A 22,684-nucleotide genomic window follows, 5' to 3' on the forward strand; every position below is an offset into this window, starting at 1 on the left:
TTTCCATCTTAACTAAGCACTTACCATGCACTGTGGCCATAACTTTTGAAGTTTGACTTTTGACAGCAAAAGTAGCACCAATTTCTTTTCCTTCTTCACAATGCCACCGATAGAAGATTCATCCTTACCGCAGATCTTAGCAACCTCAGCACATGACTCTTTTCTTTCCTTATTAAGCCTAGAACTTTCACCTTTTCACTTAAAGGAAGCACTTTATGGCTTCTCTCTGGCATATATGAATAGCCAGCAACAATACTCGTGCGTGCTGGGGCCATTATGAAATAAAGTAGAGGTGACTTGAACATAAGCACTGAGGTATCATACAATCGATCTGATTACCAAGGCTTTTTTTTTCCCTTTTTTGTTTTTTTGTTTTTCAGAGACAGGGTCTCACTCTGTCCAGGCTGGAGTGCAGTGGCACCATCATGTCCCACTGCAGTGAGGTGGTTCTAAGTGACTCACGGACAGGAAGTGTGACAGCATGGAGATGCCAGACAAAGAGAGGATCCACGTCCCAGGCAGGATGGAGCAGGAGGGTGTGAGATTTCATCACACTACTCAGGATAGTGCACAATCTAAGACTTATGAATTGTTTATTTCTAAAGTTTTCCATTTAATATATTTGGAATGAAGTAGACCCCGTATGTACCTGAAACTTTGGAAAGGAAAACTGTGGATAAGGTGGCTACTGGAATACACTTCAATAAAATGGCATTTTAACAAAATCCTAGTTTCCGTAGAGTATTTCTCCACCTAGCAGTCCATCTTTCAAATGTGGAGAGAGGTGAGATGAGGGAGAAGTATGGTGAGGGGAGACAGGTGTGTGTGGGTGTGCGGGTGGATACATAGCTCAGCGCTCACTATGAGCGGTGAACAGAGAACAACATTCCAAACAATGGGTGTGGCATGATACAAAGCACAACGAAGTCAAACTGAAAGGCATCTTCAGGGAAAAGAAAGGAGTCTCTCGTAATTCATACACAGAGACCAGCACTGGCAAGAAACAGGACTCGGGGGGAAAAATCAGGGCCACACAAAAAAAGCTTGTGTTGTGATGCAAAAGCATTTAAACTTTATCTTTAAGCAACAGAAAATCAGTGACTTAAAAAATAAAGCAAAGATATGTGAAGATAGCATAGGTAATTCAGTTACATAAACTGGGACCACACCGAGAACAAAACCACTTAACTGAACCAACTATTAATGCACCAAACGTGGTGACTTTCTTAGTGTTGCATCTCTTTATGGAGAAATTGTATTGTTATTTCAAATTTCGCTCATAAGGAAATTTAGAAAGTGAAGATGTATTTCTGTTACCAAACAAACAAACAAATAAAAAAAACAGTTATGAAGCTGGAAAAAGTGAAAGTTCAATCAGGAAATTTCAAAGAAAGGAAAAAAAGAGAAAAGAAAATTATAGCCCTCCAGCTCAAACTGAAACACTCATTAGAGATAACATATATCTTGGGAGATAAAGAATTTGTTGAATGTGCCTTAAGTATTATAATTTAAGGTTAGTAAAGAAATTTGAAAGAGAAAATCTACTATTAAAAGAACATTTGGGTCAGAGGCGGTGGCTAACACCTGTAATCCCAGCACTTTGGGAGGTCAAGGCAGGTGGATCACGAGGTCAAGAGATTGAGATCATCCTGGCCAACATGGTAAAACCCATCTCTACTAAAAATACAAAACTTAGCTGGGTGTGGTGGCGGGCACCTGTAGTCCCAGCTACTCACGAGGCTGAGGCAGGAGAATTGCTTGAACCTGGGAGGTGGAGGTTGCAGTGAGCCGAGATCACGCCACTACACTCCAGCCTGGCAACAGAGCAAGACTCCACCTCAAAAAAAAAAAAAAAAAAAATGGATTGCTTAAAGAATATCAGCAAGAAATATTTGGAATATGTAAGAATGGTTTTCTGAACACATATGAATTCCAAGATTCTTTGTTGATGCTCCCATTCAGTTATATCCTCCACATCAAATACCCCCATCACACAGATATGTTGTAAAAAATTAAAATTAATTTATTCTGGTAACTGACAGGATCACAGTCACTGGAAGTAAATCGCAAGAGACAAAAATATGATTAAACATTAAATGGGAGACAAATGTCTCAAAGTATGATCTTAAATATCATAGAATGAGGCTGGGTGCGGTGGCTCAAGCCTGTAATCCCAGCACTTTGGGAGGCCGAGGCAGACGGATCACGAAGTCGGGAGATCAAGACCATCCTCGCTAACACGGTGAAACCCTGTCTCTATTAAAAATACAAAAAAATTAGCCGGGCATGGTGGCGGGTGCCTGTAGTCCCAGCTACTCGGGAGGCTGAGGCAGGAGAATGGCATGAAGCCGGGAGGCGGAGCTTGCAGTGAGCCGAGATTGCGCCACTGCACTCCAGCCTGAACGACAGAGCGAGACTCCATCTCAAAAAAAAAAAAAAAAAAAATCATCGAATGCTATTTAAACAGCATGCTTAACAGCATTAGGTACTATCAGAGCTGTGCTTGTGAACAACAGCTCTAATCAATCAGAGACCTTGGGACGTTTGCTAAGTGCAGGTGTTAGCGAAATATTTTCCTGCAGTGTGGAGCCCAGCCCACTGGTGAGAAGTGGGGCAATTTCAGGCCAAACATGGACATGACATTCTACAGCACTGATTCACATCATTATGAATCAAAGATTCACAATTTATGTCACATTAGATCTGGTAATATGACAAAATCTTTGTGAATTTGATTTCTTTTCCAGAAATATTTTTATAATTTTTTGAGGGTATAGAACATAATTTCCCAGCAAGCTATCCAATATACAAAACATAGGTACTTAGATAGCCTTGACCAACTGCATAGATTTGATAAAAATATCAACTTCAGGATGGGCACGGAGACTGACGCCTGTAATACCAGCACTTTGGGAGGCCGGCGGGGGCGGGGGCGGGGGGATTGGATCATGAGGTCAGAAGCTCGAGACCGTCCTGGCCAACATGGTGAAACCCCGTCTCTACTAAAAATACAAAAATTAGCTGGGTTTGGTGGCACGCGCCTGTACTCCCAACTACTCAGGAGGCTGAGTCAGGAGAATTGCTTGAACCTGGGAGGCGAAGGTTTGCAAGCTGAGATCGCACCACTGCACTCCAGCCCGGGCCACAGAGCGAGACTCCGTCTCAAAAAACAAAACAAAACAAAACAAAACAAATTCAACCATAGGGTCTTACAACAGATATGACCACGGCACAAACTTGAACAAACTTATAACCTGAGATAAATGAGCCAGAAACAAATGGGAAAAAAAGATAACATAAGAACACAGTAACAAACTGCCCATTTGTTAATTCCATAAATACTGATAAGTACTTCAATTTAAAAATCTTATAACCCTTGGGTCTGGAAAAGAATACAAATATTTTGCAGTCATCTCAAATTGTCTTCAAAATCAAATTATAAACTGTTATTCTCATTATGACAAAATAAAGTCTCCACTTTAACCAAAAACATGTTTAACTGGGAAACATGATTTCCCAGCTAATTATCTAATTAGATATACTTAAAGATATATTTTCATCAAAATCAAATTAATCTTCAAAAGAAAAATTCTGTCACTTCTAAAGATAGTCATAAAATATAGGCTACAAAGGTGATTTCAAAGGAAGTATGAGTTTTGAGGAACAATTACTGAGCTACTATCTATAAAAATGCTACAAGCATTTACAATATTGGTCTCAAAATGCATTTAATTTAGATAGATCACTTCTGCCACACTTAATGAAAATCAGCCCCATTACTTGATAGTTATACTTTACAATGAAAATGCAGCAATGTTTTTAACTTTTTACACAAAACTTACAGATCAAAATTGTGGTGATTATATTCATGTGAAAAATGGTGGGCTGGCAGTCAACTTTCCCTCCAAACTACTTCTGGGGTATACTCTTACACTGCAGAATACAGACGGTTAAAAACCCTATTCCCAGACTCCCTTTCAGCTGAGGTTTCCATGTGACTGCATGAGGTTCTGGATGTGTCAATCAAGTGCGTATGCATGAAATTTGGAAAGGAAAAGTGAGGTAGCAGTGATGCACAGACTGTCATTCCACCACCAGCTCACTGCTTTTGGAGGGTGTTGAAAGTCAGGACACAAACTTATTTAATCTATAGGCATAATGTATCTCTAAAGCCATCAGTTTGAAACTTGGGCTTACTGGGGACTAGAAAACAATTGCTGGGGAATGGGAGATATGGGAGGTCTTCTTAAAAACATCACAGGGTAAGAATATAGGAAGGAATCAGCCAAAACCAAGATGAAAACACAGATTTGCAAACCCAACACTCAACACCATTTCTGCCCTAAAGTCATTTGCCATTCCAGGAAAAAAGGACTATGAATATTAGCTATACTTTTGGTGGCATCAAGAAATGAAAAGCATAACCATGAAGACAGGAGGCCATCAAAAGTATCAGTTTATCCAAGAACGCTGATAAACTACCCCTACTTTCAGTGGGCACCACAAAGGAATGCAACCTACAGATAAGACTGAACTGGAATAAAACCAACCATTCTCTAGAACTGCAGCTGGGCTGTGTATCCCTTCAGGAGTTCAAGGAACCTTACACTTTGAGCTTAGATTGCTGTAGTCACAAAATACTGCTGTCCATAGGCACGCAGCAGAAAAAAAATTGAAAAATCTCTACAAGAAAGAATCCATCATCCTGGGTTTTAATTAATCAATAAAATAACAATTTTTAAAATAACTGTATATGACAGTATAATAACAAGGCCCAACAGGAACTCAACAGCACAACCAAGAAACAGTACAAAAAACAGGTAATAGAAGTAGTCATAAGATGTCATATGTCAAAATATCAGACACATACTACAAAACAAGTAAGCTAATTATGTTCAAAAAATAAAAGCCAAAATTGAAAATTCAAAAAGGAGACAGGAAAAGATAAAAGCCAATGAATCATACTTTTAAAAGAACCAAACAGAAATTTCAGAACTGAAATATAAACAATTGAAATCAGGAACTCAATGGGTGATTAATTAATTAAATACAGCATAAGGGAAGGTAAGAAAGACAGAAGAAATTTTCCAAAAAACATGAAAAATATCAAAGAGAGCATAAGAAACATAAAAGATATATTAAGGAGGTCTAAAATGAAAGTTATAGGTTTATTCATTTGTGTGTGTGTGTGTGTGTGTGTGTGAGATTGTTCCAGAAGTAATGGTGGAGAATTTCCAAAAAAATATTAAAAGACGTTAATCCACAGACAAAATATTCAATAAATTCCATGTATACATGCATGCGAATCAGCGAAAAGTTAAAGAAAATCTAAGAGAAACAGAAATTCATAAAGGCTACCAAAAGAAAAAAGCAGTTATGTCCAAATAAGCAGAATACAGAATGAGTGGGGAAGTCTCGCCAGAAACAGTGAAATAATATTTTCAATAAATTGAAAAAAATACTAGCCAAACTAAGATTTCTAATTCTTTCTTTTTCTTTCTTCTTTTTTTTTTTTTTTTTTTTTTTGGTACAGTCAGGTTCTATGTTACCCAGACTGATCTTGAACTACTGGGCTCGAGGGATCCTCCCACCTCAGCCTCCCAAAGCACTGGGATTACAGGGATGAGCCACTGCACACAGCCAAGATGCCTAAGAGGAGTAAACACGTATTTCATGAACGAGGCAACATAAAGTCATTGGCTGTCAACAAAAAGAGTTTGTCACAAGTAAACCTCTAAAAGAAACTACCAGAAACAAAGTAAGACAAACAAAAGGTAAATATGTGGGAGGAATGGAATGAATCATGACTAAAATAATAAGAGAAATGGCCTTGAGGGATAATTGTACTCAAGTCAGGAGACAGTAAACGGACTTTAAATGTTCTAAGCTCCCTTGTACAGTGTGGCAGCTCAGGTGAAAACATACTGTTATCAGATTTTGATAAATTAAGGATGTATGTTGTAATGTAGAGGTTCTACCAAAAGATCAGAAGTATTTATAACCCCCAAACTTGTACAGGAAAAAAATTAAATGATAAATACTGCAAAAGAAAGAAAAAAAAAGGAAAAAGACCAGACATTGTACAAGAAGAAAACATTTTTAAAAATTAGAAATTTAAACTCAAATGTACCAGCATTTCTGTTAACTTTCTAATGAGCAAATGGTCAAGATACAAGACGAAGATATCAAACTGGGCTGAAAAATTATACACTGCTTACAGAGGCACATGTGAACCGTCTTCATACAGGAAGGTCGAGAGTGAAAGGACGAAGAAAGCCACAGCATGCGAAAGATAACCATCAGGAAAGAGGTAGAAATCCACCTGAAGCCCAGCTTCCCGACTGCTGGGGAAGGGCAGGGCCACTGCGGAACTCGCCTCAAAATTCAAGGACACAAGGTCTGTCTACCACTAAGGCACAGGCAACAGAAAACAGCCCTCCTGCACCCACGGGAGGGCTAACCAGGGCCCAAGGGAGTCTCCCTCTGGGAAAAGGCACACGCATAAAGACACGGCTCCCATGAAGCACAGGGTCAGAGGCAAGCCCTCAAGCTCAGGATGAAGCAGGCATGCAGAAACCGCACAAGCAGCCCCTTGGTGCACATGTGAAAACCACGGCAGGAATGCTTTAAGCTCGACCCAGCTCATGCCTGCAGTGACTCCACACCCCCTGCCACCTACCCCGTCCCCCAAAGGCCTAACAGAAGAAGAGTTGACACTGTTTTTAGGCATAAGTATGCCTTTCTCAGTCTCTCCTGTCCTATTCCACCCCTTAGTCATCAGCCCATAATTTCCCCACTCACCCACCCCAGTCCTAGGCAAGCACTAATCTATTTATCTCTGTAGGCCACATGTGTTTTTTGAATGGTGTACTGCACTGAAGAGTGTCCTGTCAAAATTCACATCCACCACAACCTGTGCCCATGACCTTACTTGGAAACAGGATCTTGGCAGAGATAATCACATTATGATGAGGCCGTACTAAATAGGAAGGGTCCTGAATCCAACGTGACTAGTGTCCCTATAGAGAATCGGAACTCTGGACACAGAGATGCACAGGGAGTAGGCAACATGACATCTGAGGCAGGGATCAGAGTTATGCTGCCAAAGCCAAGGAACACCAAGGACTGTCAGCAACACCAGAATCAGGAGACAGGCATGGAGTGGATTCTCCCTCCAACCTCCCAGGAAGGAACCCACGCAGCTGGAACCTGCATGATAGACTCTGGCCTCCCGAAGTGCAAGAGAACAAATTTCTGTTGTGTTAAGCTACAGTTTATGATCATTTGTTACGGCAGTCCTAGCAAACCAACACAAATTTCATAAAACTAGAAATAAACTATCTATAGAAATCTAATAGATAAAGAAATAGTGGCATTTTCTTAGAAAACGTATCATACAGGAGTCCATGAAACAGCATGAATCTCACAAATACCATGCTGAAAAAAGAAGCCAGGCAAAGAAAAATAAATACTATACAATCCCATTAATATAAAGTTTTAAAAAACAAACAAAAGCAATATGCTGCTTAGGTATGTATAATTCAAAGGAAGAATGACATGAAAACTGAAGGTTCTGAGAAGTCAGATAGGAGACAGCTCTAGGGAAGATGGAGGGGGAATCAGAATCATTGAGAAGGGGAAGAAAATGAGGCTGGTGTAAAAAGAGCTAGCTGTTTTGTAAATACTTCTAGACCCAGTTGATGTTTACATCGATTTTTGCTTTATAATAATATGTTCAATTATTCACCTGTGTTCTATGTATGTTTCTGTATAGTTCACAATTTAAACAAAAGAAAAAGGGAAGAAGGAAGGAAATAAAGCCACCAGTTACAACACCAGTAGCTTCCTGAGATTTGGTTAGAACTAAGGAATATGTCCCCCAAAGCCAACAGTTCTAAGGGCAGCCACTTGATTCTCAACCTCCTCACTGCGGCAGAGGTGCCGGTTCCTCTGGGAGCCTGGCTGGGTGGTACAGCAGTGGGGGTCACTCCAGAAGTTCACTCTGGGTACCCTGCCTTCCTCCATCCTTCCAAAGATTTTGTAATCACTGAATCACTTCCTATTTATAATAGCTAGAGTGATTTCTCTTAACAGCACATACACACTGGCAAATACAGTTCATCTAGAAAGGTTCAAGAAAAAACAAAGTGGTATTTCCCACATAAAGTATTAACAGTGACAAAGCAGAAGTCTAGATACTGAACTTTAGAGGGATACTTATCCATCATTCCTAACAGATGTCTTAGCACAAGGATAAAAACTAAATATTTAACACTTTATGGAGTTAATTTTTTAACTTTTATAAAACAAAAAGGGGTGGAGAAGGAAGGGTAAAGTACAGAGGCATGGAGAGGAATAAAAAACAGTTGTTGTTACCTGGAGTCTTGTATTCATTTCCAAGAAATAAAAATTCTTCTTAGAGTCCACAAGGAACTCTACGGTCCCAGCAGAGGAATATTTTACTGCTCTGGCAAGAGCTACAGCTTGTTCTCCCATTGCTCTTCGAGTCTCCGCATCCAAAAAAATGCTACATATACAGAAAAAGTGTTTGTCTACGTTTTAGACAAAAATCAAGTTATCTTTTGTGTGCATTACATAAACGTTTTCTTAAAGTTTACTCAGATATAGATCATCTATATCAATTTAAGAACTCAAAATATGATGCTTTATATACGTTTTATAATATATGTTGACTATATTATTAAGCATAACATGCTTAAATAAGTCAACTTTGGATTTGTATAAAACTAACATTTGAACTTTTCACATTACTCTGCAACTTCAATCCATTTACAAAATATAGTTTAACTTGCCTGCCTGAAGGTGGGTTTGGTATCTTGAAGCCAAACATGCAGGATTTAGTGGATATATTGCTGATTCTTGTTATCTCTTCAACTTCTAATATTTAACATGTATACATATATATTCAGAATTGCTTCAAGCCAAAAACTGGGAGAAAAATAACTTCTTAGAAACTAACATACACAATCAATCCTCATTGCTCATAGAGTCCGTATTTACAAATGTGCCTACTTGCTGAAATTTATTTGTAACCCCAAAATCAATACTTAAGGCGCTTTCATGGTCCTTTGTGAACAAGTGCAGAGAGGTGAAAATTTTGAGACTCCAGCATGCTAAGGCTGAACAAGGTGATGCTCTTCCTTCCTGTTTCAATGCTCATACTATAACACGCGTCCTTTTCAAAGTCTATTTAGTGTCACTTTTTTTGCATTTATGTGTGTTTGTGTGTGTGTGTTTGTGTGTGTGTGTTTGTGTGTGTGTTTGTGTGTGTGTTTGTGTGTGTTTGTGTGTGTGTGTGTGTATGTGTGTGTGTGTGTGTGTGTGATTTCACTGCGTGAAATGGCCCTCCAAGCATTGTGCTTAGGTGCTGTCTGGGGTTTCCATGTGCAAGAAGGCCAAGAAGTACTCTCTGGAGAAAATGTGTGTGGAATAAGCTTCACTCAGGCATGTGTTAGAGTCTTGTTGGCCAGGATTGTGAGTTCACTGTTAATGAATCAACCACAGATATTAAATAAGAAATACACATAAAACAAAATTATGTATTAATCCACTGAGGAAAATGTTATGAGCAAAGGCTTGCAGGAACCTAACACTGTATTTCCCCTGGGGCAATTATTCAGTGTAGACTAATTCAGTAATCAAGGTGACTCTGGAGAACATAACCGCCACAAATAACAAAAATCAGCAATATATCCACTAAATCCTGCATGTTTGGCATCAAGATACCAAACCCACCTTCAGGCAGGCAAGTTAAGCTAAAATGATTTCAACAAACCGTGAAAAAATATCATCAAACCACTTCTGCATTTTCACAGATTTTGCTTCTATGAAAGAAAGGCTCTGAGAAACAAAACATTACCTACTTTTCTACTTGTGGGTTAAAATTATCCTCAAATGAGCAGGATTGAGACAACATGCTAGAAAAGCTTTATTACGGAATAGTATAATAAACTTGCATGAACCTGCCTCCAATATTTAGTAATTATTAATACACAGCCACTCTGGCTTTATCTGTGCTACGTGCCCACTTCTCTACCAGGCCCACCCTTTATTGTTTTTAAAGTGAATCTCAAATTAGGTATCATTTCACTTGTAAAAACACACATAACTGTTTCTATGAGATAAAGTACTCTTTTGTAACACGACTACACAAAAAACAAGAACTTCTTAAAAACATTTAATATCCACTTCTTAAAAGCATTTAATATCCACTTGGTATTCAAATTTCTCTATCTCATAAATATCTTTATACAGCTGATTTCTTTGAATCAGGATCCAAATAAGGTCCAAAACTGCATTTGATTGGCTTTTGTATCGTAAGACTCTTTTAATCTGGAATGCCCCCTGCCCCATTTTCTGGCCGAGGATCTGGTCATTTTACTGTCTCATTCTTCCCATTCTTGGTTCAACGACGTGCAACCCCACGGTGCGTTTTAACATTCACATGACATTTCTATTTCATATCGATTGCTGGTTAGACTCACAGCCTTGAATATATTCAAGTTGGCCTGGGGTGGCGGAGGGGGAAGAGTTCACAGGTGGGAAGTGTACTTCCTACAGTCTCCCTTTTGGTGAAGTTAGAATAAAACAATGGGTTCAAGTGTTTTGAATCTTATCGATAATATAGTTTGCATTAAGCTAACGTACAGACACAGATGACATTTCAGTAATAATTGGCTGACAAAACTAATGCAACTAAAAAAAAAAACCAACTAACAATTAATATCATAACATTTGGACAATCTCAGTGCAGTTGAGTGAAACTCTCTTTCTCCTGTTTGATCTTGCCCTTGTCCTTTTCAAAAGCCCTGCTAGATACCCAGAGATATGAATGACCGTAGCTAGCATTGCCCTCAGAGCACATTAGTAGATTCTTTTTTTTTTTTTTATTAATTTTTTTTTCTTTTTCTTTTTTTTTTTTTTTTTTTTTTTGAGACAGGGTCTTGCTCTCTCACCCAGGCTGGAATCCAACAGCATGATCTTGACTCACTGCAACCTCGACCTCTGGGTTTAAGCAATCCTCCCACTTCAGCCTCCTAAGTAGCTGGAACTATAGGCATATACCACAACAGTCAGCTAATTTTTTACTTTTTTTTTTTTTTTTTTGTTTGAGACGGAGTCTCGCTCTGTTGCCCAGGCTGGAGTGCAGTGGCGCGATCTCGGCTCACTGCAAGCTCCGCCTCCCGGGTTCACGCCATTCTCCTGCCTCAGCCTCCCGAGTAGCTGGGACTACAGGTGCCCGCCATCTCACCCGGCTAGTTTTTTGTCTTTTTTAGTAGAGACGGGGTTTCACCGTGTAGACCAGGATGGTCTCGATCTCCTGACCTCGTGATCCACCCGTCTCGGCCTCCCAAAGTGCTGGGATTACAGGCTTGAGCCACCATGCCCGGCCAATTTTTTACGTTTTTGTAAAGATGAAGTCCCACTATGTTGCCCAGGCTGCTCTCAAAGTCTTAGGCTCAAGCAATCCTCCCACCTCAGCCTCCCAAAGTGCTAAGATTACAGGCGTGAGCCACTGTGCCCAGGCAATTCTTATTCTAGGAACTGAAAACTGCACATTCCATTTATTTTAACATTTCACAGTGTACAAATACATATCAAGTCAGTATTAATGATGAATTCTAGTTTTTTCATTTTGATTCCTACTGCTGTAAATTTTCCTTTTTTTCTCTAAATAAGTAGATATGGTATTCATTATGAGAAGTTTACATTTCTAGACAAAGAGAAAAAACAAACAGGTTTTATGATTCAAGGTTCCCAGTCTGGGAAAGATTCCTATCCCAGGTAAGACTTGAGTAGATTTTGACTAAAAACAGAATGTTAATTGAATTGGAATTGATAATACAGTCAAGGAAACAGAAAATTACAAGACAAGTGTGTTGAAGACTCTTACTGTTCTACCGGTATCCTTTTTCCCCTTCTTCCATACTATAGTATTACAGTACTACAGAATTAGTTCTAGCTCAGCACACGGTTTCTTAAGAAAAAGATATTTATAAGTCTCCCTAGGTAAGTGTCTAACTTCAGATCAACACCAAGTAATTAGCTTCGGCATCTTCCAGGATCTTCCTAAAGACACAGGAAGAGGATTCCCTTTGGCTTTTCTTCTTCCTCCCTTCTTACATCCTGGTCCTGCGCCTTGAGAACTAGATGGCCACATCTTATGTAAGCTACACGGTTCTTCACAGCATACTCGCTGGTGTGTAAGCACAAGCATCCCATGAGAACAGGAAGTGGAAGCTGGCAGTTTCCCAAGGCCTGGGCTGGAAGCTGGCACAGCATCACTTCTAAGTAGTCTATGGGTCAAGCATTCACAGAGCACAGAATCAAGAAAAGAGAACATTGATCCTTCCCCTCACTGCTCAAAGAGAAAAATGTCAAAGGATTTGGGGTCCATGCTTTAAAATTAATACACCATGCTATATTTTTAAAAACCAATATAACTAAAATAGAGTTTAATTTTTACCATTACTCTGGGATTAAAAATACACTCACATTCTCACTATGTTCAGAAACTATATAGGTATTATATCAAGATATGCTAGCTCAGCTGATTAAAGCTACAATAAGCTATATTTCTTAGTGTCTGGTAATTAAAAATTACTAGGAACACTCACCTGAGGATTTTTAAGAACAAAGAGAATACCAGAGTATATACAAATAGCAAACTAGCATCAAATTAGAAATGAGGCTCCATACACCAAACTCATGAAAGGTGCCCTGGAGAAGTACCCAAAGTGGCTCTGATAATTCAGAGAATTTCCAAGAACCACACTCCAAAAGCCTTTCATGGTAGGATAAATTCAGGACCAACTTTATGAACCCTTCACCAACATGAAAGTCTAGAAATCCTGTGAAATACCATCAGGTTCCGTAATTCCTAGAAGCCTGCAAAAGTCATAGTTGGTTGTCTACCCAACTTCTCCTCTAATAAAAACCCACTTCTTTTTCAAGTATTCTCTCATTTTTATACATTAAAGCACTGAGGAAATCAAGTAACGAATTCTTAATTATAAAAATATGCAGTAAGAGAGTCTGCATGAACATTAGTGCAATTGCAGCCAATAAAGCAAACAAATAAAAAAAGAAATGTGGCTGGGTGCAGGGGCTCACACCTATAATCCCAGCACTTTAGGAGGCTGAGGTGGGCTAATCTCTTGAGGCCAGGAGTTCAAGGCCAGCATAAGCAACATGGCAAAACCCCATCTCAACAAAAAATACAAAAATTAGCTGGGCATGGTGGCACTCGCCTGTAGTCCCAGCTATATGGGACGCTGAGTTGGGAGGATCACTTGAGCCTGGGAGGTGGAGGCTGCAGTGAGCTGTGATTGCACCAATGCACATTAGCCTGGGCAACAGAGTGAGACCCTGTCTCTGAATGAATGAATGAGTGAATGAACGAAATAAATAAAAGCAGCCGCTTTATAAACATTCCCTGGGAGAGACTTACCTTGGTGCTTCCTCCACCACCTTCTGATTTCTTCTCTGAATTGAGCACTCTCTTTCATTAAGCCACAAAGCATTCCCATGTTTATCACCTAGAACCTGAAAGAGCAATACCATTTGAAAAACCATATAACCACACCCACAAAGTAGATGATGGTTAATATTTTCCCCATGCAACATCTCTTGGTTTTTAATACTCAAACCTCATAGTATATACATACCTCTCAAAACATTATTTTGATTCATGTTAATAGAGGAAAACTTCATCATTCCAAAGCTCAATAAAACATTTTTATCAAAAAGATTTGAGGAAAAAGTGTTCATATCACCTTTCAAATACAATGAGTAAAACATCAGAATCAGTTGCACAAATTTTGTGAAGGACGCTGAGTGTTAGTGAAGGGGATAAACACTGGCTGTCAATGTTGCTGAGGACTGCCACCACAGCTTTATTACAAACATCTGCTTGAAGTTAACATTATTAAATGTCTGTTGATTGGGAAATGACACTGCATGCACTTACATCCAATATATAATCTGTTATTTATCTATGGATGTCTTTACTTGGTTTATTTTTGTTCTAGGAAACTGGTAAAAGGTCTGGAGTTAATATACAACACATTATAGTTTTTCCCATTTGCGATACTCGTTGAACATCTCTAACCTGAAAATCTGAAATCCAAAATGCTCCAAAAGCTGAAATTTTTTGACATGACGCTCAAAGTAAATGGTTACTGGAGCATTTTGAATTTTCAGATTAGGGATACCCAACCAGCAGGTATAAATGCGAATATTCCAAAACCCAAAAAAATCTGAAATCTGAAACACTTCTGGTCCCAAGCATTTCAGTTAAGAGATATATTCAACCTGTGTAATGGAAAATAAGCTGAGATTGCCAGATAAAATACAAGATATCCAGCTACATTTGAATTTCGGATAAACAATGAATAATTTTTTTCTAGCTATGTCCCGAGTACTACATGGAACAAGATTTTAAAAAATCATTGTTGATCTGAAATTCAAATTTAATATGTATCTTTTTCAGCTAAATTTGGAAACTCAGAAGCAGCTCTTTATTAAAGTTTTTGCCTACAACATCTGATTTTCAGAAATGGACCAATCTATTTTCAGATTTAAGGAGCTGATGTATATTTACAAATACATATATTAGATTTACAGAGGTAAGATCTGTTTTAGAAGCCAAAAGACCAGGCACTAATTTTAGTTCCAAACAGCTATGCAACTTCTTTGGACAAGTCATTCTGTTTCTTCGTGCATTATAAACAGCAGATAATATCAGTCTTAATATTTTATATGGCTGCTGAAAAAAACCAAATAAATAAAGATTATGGTTATAATTGGTAAAATGTAAAATAAATAGTTAATATATGACTGTAAAGTTAATTTTTAGGAACAAACCCTTTCTGAAACTCAAGAATGATTCCAAGCAATGAAGGAAAACATGACAGCAATAAAATGCCAATAAGTTGGAATTTTCTAAGACTCAAAGGCGGCTGCATGAAGTAAATCTAAAAATATGTGAAATCATTAAAATAACTCTCAACCTCTTTTTAAATTCTAGTTGACAAGAAAGTAAAAGCAGACAGTCTCCAAGCAATAAACCCAAAATAACCATGAATTCTCAGAAATATTTCCAACTATAAAATATCAGATTCATATACAGAATCAAGAGTTTGTTCTTCTCTAAATTCTGTATAGTCTCCCAGTTCATTTTTTTAAAATTCTATGCACTTACTAGGCACTCAACAAAAATGATTTGGTGATTATCTATGCCATTAAATAAACGAGGAAGCCATGCAATCAGAAAACATTATAAATAAATACTGCTTTTATGAGCAGTTAATCCTGGCCGGGTGCGGTGGCTCAAGCCTGTAATCCCAGCACTTGGGGAGGCCGAGACGGGCGGATCACGAGGTCAGGAGATCGAGACCATCCTGGCTAACACGGTGAAACCCCGTCTCTACTAAAAAATACAAAAACTAGCCGGGCGAGGTGGCGGGCGCCTGTAGTCCCAGCTACTCGGGGAGGCTGAGGCAGGAGAATGGCATAAACCCGGGAGGTGGAGCTTGCAGTGAGCTGAGAACTGGCCACTGCACTCCAGTCTGGGCGACAGAGCGAGACTCCGTCTCAAAAAAAAAAAAAAAGCAGTTAATCCTTAAATGCCTCATGAGTTTTTTTAAAAAATGTATAGGTTTACACATACTGAATGTAGAAAAATCTCTAAGTTATACTGCTTTTTGAAAAAGCTTTATTATAATAGACTATGTCACATAATGCAAGCCCATTGGTATCCCTAGACCCAACCAAGGAAATGCCAGTAGTGCCCTGGTTGAGAAATACTGGTTTATGCCACAAAGAGAGGTGCCATTCACGCTGCCAGTGAAGTTTCATTGTGGAAAGGACATAGTATATAATGGCTCATGTGAAAAATAATAGGTGACACACATATATATACTTCATAGACTGTGTACGAGGAATAGCCAAGAAACAGTAACAGTGCCTGCATTTAGGGACAGAAACTAGTGGACTTAGGGATAGAGTAAAACGGATGCTTACTTTTTATTAATTACCCTTTATAATGTGCAGAAATTAGCTAATATAAATAAATAAGTGAAAACTAAAGAAAAGTAAACTAAAAACCCTTCCAAGTATAGATCAGATATGAGAACATCTGTGTTGCCTACTTAAGTTACTGGGAGGCATTTTCACCTATATTTGAAAACATCACCCGGGCTGTATGCCATGGCTAAATAAAATACACTAAAAAGCTGATCTAGATATGTAATTACTTAACACAAAATAACAAACATTTATTGAGTATTAGTAATGTGAAAGACAATGGCCTGGTTGCTGGGGACAGCAAATGAGTAAGACCTACTCTCTACGCTTAAGCACCTCATGGCCTATTAGGAAATTCAACTAGTTAAAGATAAAACAGCCTACCTAAGTGGTCTTCCAGTAGTGTGAACAAGTGCTGGATGGGGAATACAATGAAGGACAAAATTAATTCTGCCCCTAGAATCTTACAAGAAGGACAATCTACATATCTCCCTTAAATTACAGATTTAAAGAGCTAACTGTCTACTCAGTACCTACACTTAGATATCTAATGGGCATTTCAACCTTGATTTGTTCAACTTTATAACCAGATTTCCTCCCTTGGAAACAAGCACATCTCACAGTCTTTCCTATCTCAGTAAAAGGCCATTCCATTCTTCTCATTTCTCAGGCCAAAACCCTAAAATCACCTTATTTTTTTTTTCTTGTACATAACATCCATCTATTAGAAAATCTGGTCTACCTTCACAAAATACCCAGAATTCAATCACACCTTACCACCTCCACTGCCAACCCTATGGCCCAAACCACCATCATTTTCTCAGCAAAATTATGACTGCAAGAACCTCGAAAGGGATCTCTCGGCTTTCATGCTGGCTCTCAATTACTCAGAACCAATGACTACTGTGTGCCTCCCTTTCTTAACTGTGTCAAATAGGGGTATATATTGGAGTGTCCTATCCTTTTCTCATCATTGTACACTGGATGAATGAATATCAGACTTTAAATTCAGGTATTTGCACCAGAAGAACTGTTCTTGAAGGACCATACATAAGAAGTCTCAAGCCGGGCACAGTGGCTCATGCCTGCAATCTCACCACTTTAGAAGGCCAAGGTGGGTGGATCATTTGAGGTCAGGAGTTTGAGACCAGCCTGGCCAACATGACGAAACCCCGCCTCTACTAAAAATACAAAAATTAGCTGGGCATGATAGCACAAGCCTGTAATTCCAGCTACTCAGGAGACTGAGGCAGGAGAATCACTTGAACCTGGGAGGCAGAAGTTGCAGTGAGCCAAGATTGCGCCACAGCACTCCAGCCTGGGCGACAGAGCGAGACTCTGTTAAAAAAAAAAAAAAAAAAAAAAAAAAAAGTCTCATCCAGAGCTGGACCAAGTTGGAAAGGAAGTTGCATGTATTCTGTTTATGACAGGGCATGATCATTGAAGGCCGAAGAATGGGTGGTAGTAGTTGGTATCCAAAGATGACCCCATGTACAACACAAATCCTGGTAGTCCCACCCTTATATAATCCCATCCAGCAATGATTCTAGACTGGGAAGGAACTTTGCAAATGCAACAAAAGTCATTTTGTGCCAGTTCTGAGCCTAAACCTTCAAAGGGTAGGACAGTGATTTCAAGCAGCTCTGACCACTGACAAGAATTCTGGATATCCTTGTAGAAATGCTACATGGAGAAGACATGTAGAGATACCCCAAGACTTCACAGAAAGACAGAGGCCCCACTGCCCACCAAAGTGTCTCAGCTGAGCTCAGGCTTTACACCATCCTTCCAGGGCACCTAACACAGGACACTCAGTCAAGTCACAGTATAACAACTGCCCCAGAGAACAATGTGTGATGCAAAAGCAGCGGCAGCTGAACCGAAGTAACCCAGAGAATCATGAGGAATCGTTAAATGTTGTGGTGTGCTTTGTGGGAAAACATACTATAACAAAAAATTGACCATTTTAACAATTTTTAAGTGTACAGCTCGGTGATCTTAAGTATATTCAAATACTTGTGTAGCCTTAAATGTTGTTTTAAATCACCACATTCTGGGGTGGCTTGTCACTGAGCAAAAGGTCATCAAAATACACAAAATAAACAAGTGGATTTACCAAAGACACCAGATCCGAAATAATATTTATAATAGAAAATAACGTTTATAACAGTATCTAAAATTATAACAGTATCTAAGCTATACTGTTTCCTGAAAAAGCTTTATTATAATAGACTATGCCATACAACGCAAGCCTCAAATATCTAAGAATAAATCTAATGAAAGATACACAAAACCTCTACACTCAAAAATACAAAACAGTGCTGAAAGGAATTAACAAGACCTAAATAATGGAAGAGATATTCCAGTTCATGGATCCATGAAAATTCAACTTTGTAGGCTGCGCACGGTGGCTCATGCCTGCAATCCCAGCATTTTGGAAGGTCGAGGCAGGCAGATCACTTGAGCCCAGGAGTTCGAGACCAGCTGGGCAACAAGACAAAACCCCATTTCTACAAAAAAATACAAAAAGTAGCTGGGTGTGGTAGAACACGTCTACAGTTCCAGCTACTGGGGAGGCTGAGGGGGAAGGATTGATTGAGCCGAGGAGGCCAAGTCTGTAGTGAGCCATGATTACACCACTGCACCCCAGCCCGGGAGACAGACAGAGAGAGAGAGAGAGAGAGAAGAAGGAAGGAATGAAGGGAGGGAGAGGGAGGAAGAAAGAGAGGAGAGAGAGAGAGAAAGAGAAAGGAAGGAAGGAAGGAACGAAGGAAGGAAAGAAGGAAGGCAGGCAGGCAAGAAGAGAGAGAGAGAGAAAGAAAAAAGAGAGAAAGAAAGAGAAAGAGGAAGAAAGGGAGGAAGGGAGGAAGGGAGGGAGGAAGGGAGGCAGGAAGGCAGAAAGGAAGGAAGGAAGGAAAAGAAAATTCAACACTGTTAAGATGTCAGTTCTCCCCAGAATAATCTCTAGATTCAATACGACCCAAATACAAATTTCCCATCAGATGGGGTGTGTGGGAGTGGAGGTGGAGGTGGGAGTGGGTAGGTGGAGGTATAGGTGTCTGTACGGGGAACAGGTTGACAAGTGAAGTCTAAAATGTTCATAGAAATTCAAATAACCCAAAAAGAATCAAAACTATCTGCAGAAAAACAATACATTTAGACCACTTACAGAATCAGGTTTCTGGATTTATTCTAAAAGCAAAATAGTTATGACAATGACAAAATCTCACTTAATTTGCAACAAATGGTCACTGCAATAAATGATGCTGGAGAAAGTGGATATCAGAGTTTTAAAAATTACTCTGACCCTGCCTCACACCAAACAAACAAAATAACAATAATTAAAGGAGAGTAACAGACTTAAATATCATACCTAATACAGAAAACTCCTAACTAGGGTACATAAAGTAGACTTAAACTTGACTTCACTATAATTCAGAACTTCTGTTCTTTGAAAGACATTATTATCAAAGTGAACAGGCAAGCCGCATGAAGGGAGAAGGATACACTATACATACATCTGACAAAGGACTCATAAGCAAAATAGATACAGAACTCTGACATTCCAAGCATTTTTAAAAATCTAATTTGAAAAAGGAAGGCAAGGATGAAAGTTTGAGAAGTCACTTCACAATATAAGCCATTCAAATGGTCAATAAGCTTATAAACAGATGCTTAACATAATTATTCATCCGGGAAATGCAAATGCAAATTAAACAGACATATCATCACAAGTCCACTAATATGGCTAAATGTTTTTAAAAATTGAAAATATCACATGCTGACAGGGGTGGCATTAATGGAAACTCTCATGTATTTCTGGTGGTAGTATATATTAGTATAACCAGAGTACCCACTAAAACTAAAAATAACCTTACTACGTAATCCAATAATACCTCTCCTCAGTCTATCCGAGAGATGTATATATGTTCATAAAAAGACATAGCAATTTCTTTCTAATATAAAGAAACTAAAAACTCAAAGATCCATCAACAGGAAAATGGATAAACTATAGGTGAGTCAAACAATGGGAGCGCACAGAGCAATTCTTAGAAGCAAAGGACAACAGACATATCATCACAAGTCCACTAATATGGCTAAATGTTTTTAAAAATTGAAAATATCACATGCTGGCAGGGAAGAATCTCAAAGACACGATGATGTGTGAAAAAGAAGACATGATAGAGTACACCACTGGATTTCATTTACGCAATTTAAGAACTAATCTATGACATCAGATAGGAACAGCAGTTACTTTTGGTGACCACGGGTAGGTATGGACTGGGAAGAGCTGTGACGGGACATTCTCTACCTAGATATGGATGGTTGTTACAAAATTAGATGTGTGTGTATAGAAATTGTCTTGAATTGTACACTTAAGATTTATGGATTTCACTGTGTGTGTGTATATATATATATATGATGTACAGATATCATATATATACAATATCTCAATTTAGAAAATCTTTTTAAAAAGGCAAAAACAAAGCCTGCTAGCCTCAGAAATAAACTGTGTTCAATGTTGTAAAACATCCAACTGATTATATAAGTTTGGATATTTTTTCTCACTTTAGAAAATTTGAGGATCTAAATGTTGATTTTCTACCCATAAATAATATCTATGTAAAGTGACCATTAAACTTAAAGAACAAACTGACAGAATCTAAGACTTTTTGTATCATGCCCATGTCAGAAAATATAAGGTCAGCAAAAAACCTTTTATTTATCTGGTTCTCTCTCCACAGCAAATTAAGATTTTAAAAAATACTTAAAATTCATTATTTCTAATTTGACATTTTTTAAAATCAATTTTAGCTATTACATATCAATTCATGGTCATAATGTATAAAATTAGCATGAAGGCATTTTCAACAGGCAAATGAAAATTTCAACAGACTTGTCTTCTTCCTTGTTTTATTTTAGAAAACCCATGTTGTTTTAATGGGTTTTTAATGCTTTAAGGATTAATATCTTAAACTGAATAGAAGAAATGATTTACGGATCTCTATACAACCGGCTCCTTGCAGAACACCTGTCATAGCAAGCTACATGGACATTTGGTAAACCGAAGTAGTACAGGAGTCCAGGTCAGGCACTTTTCTTTTTTAAAAAATGCCCTACAATGGTCCAGTCTTGGAACGACATAGCCTGGTCAGCTATCTTGGGAATGCTTTTTTTGGAGGTAGATTTTTGTATCATTCCCAATCTCAACCAGCATCCTAGCACTTTAACAGAAAGTACAACAGATTCCAAAGGCAGGTAATCGATTTATTTTGTACGTATCAAAACAATTCACAATCATTGTACATGGAAGAAAAGATCATTCCAATAGGATTAAATGATATTATTTTAAAGTCACAGTAATGAAAAAGCATTTTAAATGTACCAACCTGGATTTCTATATGACGAGGATTATCAATAAATTTTTCTATTAGTAGTCTATCATCGCCAAAACTAGAAGCAGCTTCTTGAGAAGACAATCTAAAACCATCCCTGTAAACCAAAAAAAAAAAAAAAAAAAAAAAGAAGAAGAAGAAGAAGAAGAAGAACTGTCAGACTAACAAAACAAATAGAGCTATCATTATAAAAGAAAACACATCAATTAAATATTTATTTTGGCTTATTTTGAACAAAGCAAAAAAACTTTACTCAATGTACAAATAACTAAGTTAATTTTGGTTGACCTGCAACTTTTCCACTCCCTAACTCTGTGGCCACGGATGAGTTATTTAACTTCCCAGATCCTAGATTTTCCATTGAAACAGGAATGCCAATACTTTACCAACTGCTAAATATGAATTTTTTTTTCTTTTTTTTTTTTTGAGACAGAGTCTCGCTCTGTCGGCCAGGCTATAGTGCAGTGCAGGATCTCGGCTCACTGCAACCTCTGCCTGCCAGGTTCAAGCCAATCTCCCACCTCAGCCTCCCGAGTAGCTGGGATTACAGGCGTGTGCCACCACACCCGGTTAATTTTTGTATTTTTGGTAGAGACGGGGTTTCAACATGTTGGCCAGGATGGTCTCGAACTCCTAACCTCAGGTGATCCACCCGCCTCAGCCTCCCAAAGTGCTGGGATTACAAGTGTGAGCCACTGCGCCCAGCCTAAATATGGTATTTTAATCAACCATACAGAGCAAGTAAAATTAATTCCATTTCTTCAACCATAATATACCTTAATTCCACTAGTAAAAACACAAAAATACATCTGTTTGATTCAGAAGTCAGAAGATACAAAGAAAAATGTAAAGGGTTTAGTACCTGCATGACTGGAGTGGAATTACAGCAAATACACTCATTGAGACTGAACATCCAATAGGAAGATTCTCAAGAACATTGCTTAATATTTTAAATCCACATCTTGAAATGCAATTGCCTCCCACATACACCCACACAGATCATTACAATTTTATCTTCTATAAAATTGATCAAAATTAGTAATTATAAAAGTATAGTTTTTTAAAATAAAAATATGGACCTAATTATTGCTTTATATATTTTGTTCACAAACTATAATTTCAATCATTACTATTAAAATATGCGTATTATTCAAATAAAATAGGCTCATTTGACCAACGCATTAAAAACCCAAACTTGGGCGGGCACAGTGGCTTCCCTGAGGTCAGGAGCCCGTGACCAG

The 22,684-nt window shown here is 38.4% G+C and overlaps 1 protein-coding gene across 2 annotated transcripts in view; it reads right to left on the reverse strand.

The window, feature by feature from the left end:
* The window catches only part of PCCA (propionyl-CoA carboxylase subunit alpha), a 456,600-nt gene that overhangs the window by 258,979 nt on the left and 174,937 nt on the right, over window positions 1-22,684 (reverse strand). For both annotated transcript variants that reach the window (XM_023218016.2, XM_023218015.2), the window contains exons 10-12: window positions 21,438-21,540; window positions 13,472-13,566; window positions 8,377-8,527 (exon numbers count right to left, since the gene is read on the reverse strand). In XM_023218016.2, the coding sequence (XP_023073784.1) occupies window positions 8,377-8,527; window positions 13,472-13,566; window positions 21,438-21,540 (349 nt within the window). The remainder of the gene's footprint in view (window positions 1-8,376; window positions 8,528-13,471; window positions 13,567-21,437; window positions 21,541-22,684) is intronic.

This window comes from Piliocolobus tephrosceles, chromosome X (genome assembly GCF_002776525.5).
Source record: "Piliocolobus tephrosceles isolate RC106 chromosome X, ASM277652v3, whole genome shotgun sequence".
NCBI lineage: Eukaryota > Metazoa > Chordata > Mammalia > Primates > Cercopithecidae > Piliocolobus > Piliocolobus tephrosceles.